Source organism: Corapipo altera, unplaced genomic scaffold, assembly GCF_003945725.1.
Source record: "Corapipo altera isolate COAL_440 unplaced genomic scaffold, ASM394572v1 70467, whole genome shotgun sequence".
Classification (NCBI taxonomy): domain Eukaryota; kingdom Metazoa; phylum Chordata; class Aves; order Passeriformes; family Pipridae; genus Corapipo; species Corapipo altera.
This window is the reverse complement of record NW_020887719.1, coordinates 1-3712: the sequence shown is the minus strand read 5'-3', so window position 1 is coordinate 3712 and position 3712 is coordinate 1. Positions and strand designations below refer to the sequence as shown.

Genomic DNA, 3712 nt, shown 5'->3' with positions numbered 1-3712 from the left:
AACGCCTCCTGGCCGGGCTATAAAGGGCCCCGAGGCAGGAGAAGGAGCACTCAGTGCTGAGCTGCAGAACTGCCTCTCTCTCCACCTCCAGCCTCCACCATGAGCACCACTGTCAGGCAATACTCCTCCTCCACCTCCCTCAAGGGATTCGGGAGCCTGGGGGGAGGCTCCAGCAGGCTTTCCTCCGTGCGTGTCGGGGGGGGGGGCTACAGGGCCCCCAGCGTGCACGGGGGCTCTGGCAGCTACTCCGTCTCTTCCCGCGTCGTCTCGGGGCTCGGAAGTGGCTTTGGGGGCAGCTACTGCAGCAGTGTAGGAGGGGCCCTCGGCGGGGGCTTTGGGGGCAGCTTTGGGGCCGGCTTTGGGGCCGGCTTTGGAGGGGGCTTTGGAGGCGGCGATGGCATCCTGCCGGCGGGGGAGAAGGAGACGATGCAGAACCTCAACGACCGCCTGGCCGCCTACCTGGACAAGGTGCGAGCCCTGGAGGAGGCCAACACCGACCTGGAGGTCAAGATCAGGGAGTGGTACAAGAAGCAGGGCCCTGGTCCCGACCGGGACTACAGCCCCTACTACAGGACCATCGAGGAGCTCAGGAACAAGGTAGGACTGGGGATTAATGTGACATCTTCATCAGAGTCACTTGTAAAAAGATGACCTTGTTCCTAAGAGCTGAAGGGAAGAGGATTAACAAATGGCCTGGGATGGAAAACAGAAAGAGCTTTGGAATAACAGTTGCAATTTATGAACAGCAGATCATGAGGCACCAGGATGGGGTTTCCATTGACTGTTCCAGTGCAGGGAGAACGGTGGGGCAGGAAAGCAGGAGTCAGACACTGACTCACATTACCTGATGTACGTGCTGCCTGCCCTCATGCTGCTTGTGCCCCTGTAGATATGTGCTCCCTGTCAGGTTCCTGCTGGAGCTCAGCAGGCAGGGACACGTTATCTCTTGGCCCCTTCACTGTTGACTGATATGCAAATGGAGGAGATAAGTCATTCTCACAAATACCCTACAAACCCAATCTTTTCTAGCATGTGAGAAGGCTCAGAGTGGAGGTTAAAGTAGAAAGGAACTGTCCTATGGAATGGTTGTTCTTTGGGAGTTGCAGACAGACATGAGTGAAATCCAAGGGTTGGATCACCCTGGGCTATGGTAGGTGGTGAAATCAGGTGTGTGCCCTGCTCTAAAATGCAGCAGATGAAATCAGGGCCAAGCTCGTGTCTTTATCCTTAGCAGCTCCTTGGATGATTTTCGGCAAAAGTCCCTGATCCAAAGCACCAGAATGTGCCATCCCTCCCTGCCCTGGCATCACCGCCCCCCTTCCACCCTCATCACTCATCCCCAGTGAGCTCAGGTTCCACGGAAGGGATGAGGTGTGGGGTTGGGCAATGACATACCTGGTCTGTGATTAAATTCCAGGGAAATGGGGCAGGGTCACATTCCTAGAATTTTTCTGTTCTTTAACTGTTCTCTTGGGCTTCACCCTGGGGGGAAGGGCCTTTGCCTGAAGCTCCTCTTCAGATTCCAGCTTGTCGGGTGTGCTCTGATGGAGCACAGGAACACAGGAGCTGTCTCTGGATTTGAGCAAAGAAGTGCTGGGTCTCACAGAAACCCTCTGCTCCTGATCCAGGGGGAGGCAGACGCTTTCCTCCCATCCCACAGAACAGCTGAGAAATGACCACATCAATATTCCTGGATTATTCCCTGGATATCCCCTGAAGGAGCAGAACTCAGTGAGAGCTTTTCATTAGCTTGTGGCTACAGAAATTCCTGCTCACTAAATGGCCAATCATTTTCATAATCCCAGAGCAAATATTTGCACCTCGGGTGTAATTATGAAAGCCAAACTACGCAGGCACAAGGCACTCCTTCCTTCCTTCCTCAACCCTTTTCTCCTTCTCAGCCGGGCTCTTCCCATTCCCAAAGCCTGGAGTGCTGCCAGGGCTCAGCATGGTGTGAGCACCTAGAGATGCCACCTGGGCAGGGCCGTGTGCCCATGGCAGTGTCCTGACAGGACTGAATCTGTGCTGATGGGAGATGGGGCTGAGCACCCCCGTCTCCCTCTTTGCAGAGCCCACCTGGAGGTCCAGCCCCACGCCAGGAGGTCCAGTGCTGCTCCAGTCCCAGTCCTTCCCCGGATGGGATTGCTGCCAGTGGTTTAAAATGACTTTTTAACTCTTTTTCTGTCTTTTATCCTCCACCAGATTCTTTCTGCAACTGTTGAAAATGCCAACATCGTCCTGCAGATCGACAACGCCAGGCTGGCAGCGGACGACTTCCGAACCAAGTGAGTCCAGCGCCTCCAAGAGCTCTTGGGACAAGGGAGGAAAGGCCTGGCTGTTCAAGGCTGTTCTTTCTGCACCTGGGGTTGCTCCACCAGGTCACTGCTCACTAGGAGTGGGACATTTGGGAATTGTGCATCTCTCCCTGGGCGCAGCACTGACATTCCTGCGCTGTGAGATCTGTGCACACACACTGAATTACAGGTTCTTGGCAGAAAATGCCAAGTTGGGGAAGGAAAAGACAAGAATAATCCTGTATGAGGTGGGTGTTTGCAGCTGTGTGTGTGCCCCCAGGTTTGAGTCGGAGCAGGCCCTGCGCCTGAGCGTGGAGGCCGATATCAACGGCCTGCGCCGCGTCCTGGACGAGCTGACCCTGTCCAGAGCCGACCTGGAGATGCAGATCGAGAACCTGAAGGAGGAACTGGCTTATCTGAAGAAGAACCACGAGGAGGTGAGCACAGAGCCAGGCTCAAACTGGGACCCACAAATATGTCTTGTGCACCAGGTCAGGTCAAACACGCAGGAGTCTCTGCAATTAGGAATGTCAGGAGACACCTGAGGGGGAAGGTGGAGGGAAATAATCCCTTCAGACAGGACCTCCAGGAGGTCTGTGGGGTGCATATGCTGGGTGCAACTAAGAAATTTTTCAGGATGGAAATATAGCTTGTCACTGTGATGTGTATAATGCGTCTCTTCTGTGCCAGGAAATGAGTGCCCTGCGTGGGCAGGTGGGTGGGGAGATCAGCGTGGAGATGGACGCTGCCCCCGGAATCGACCTGACCAAGATCCTGGCGGAGATGCGGGAGCAGTACGAGAGCCTGGCGGAGAAGAACCGCAGGGACGCCGAGCAGTGGTTCTTCACCAAGGTGAGGGGCTGGGGGGGAGCAGTGGGCGCGGGGCCGGGGCTGTGCCCACCACCGGGGCTCTGAGGGCACGGCTCGGCCTCACTGCAGACGGAAGAGCTGAACCGGGAGGTGGCCATCAACACGGAGCAGCTGCAGAGCGGCAAGACGGAGATCACGGAGCTGCGGCGCACGATCCAGAGCCTGGAGATCGACCTGCAGTCCCAGCTCAGCACGGTACGGGGGGCGGGGGGCACCCGGGGCCGCAGGGCTGTGCCCCCCCCGGCCACCCCCGCGCCCCTGAGCCGGCCCCGTGCCCGTCCCACAGAAAGCGGCGCTGGAGGGCACCCTGGCCGACACGGAAGCGCGCTACGGCACCCAGCTGGCCCAGCTGCAGGCGCTGATCACCAGCGTGGAGGAGCAGCTGGCCGAGCTGCGCTGTGACATGGAGCGCCAGAACCACGAGTACAGGGTCCTGCTGGACGTCAAGTGCCGCCTGGAGCAGGAGATCGCCACGTACCGCCGGCTCCTGGAGGGCGAGGACGCCCAGTGCGTGAGGGGCTGCGCGGGGAGGGCGGCGGGAGGACACG

General features: G+C 57.9%; 1 protein-coding gene across 1 annotated transcript; it reads left to right on the top strand.

The window, feature by feature from the left end:
- Nucleotides 1-27: 27 nt before the first annotated feature.
- Nucleotides 28-3699, top strand: LOC113941730 (keratin, type I cytoskeletal 14; the record flags this gene model as incomplete). Its single annotated transcript, XM_027632868.1, has 6 exons — nt 28-597; nt 2203-2285; nt 2575-2731; nt 2985-3146; nt 3234-3359; nt 3451-3699. Coding segments are annotated over exons 1-6 (1275 nt in total), but the record flags the coding sequence as incomplete, so codon positions are not given.
- Nucleotides 3700-3712: the final 13 nt, after the last annotated feature.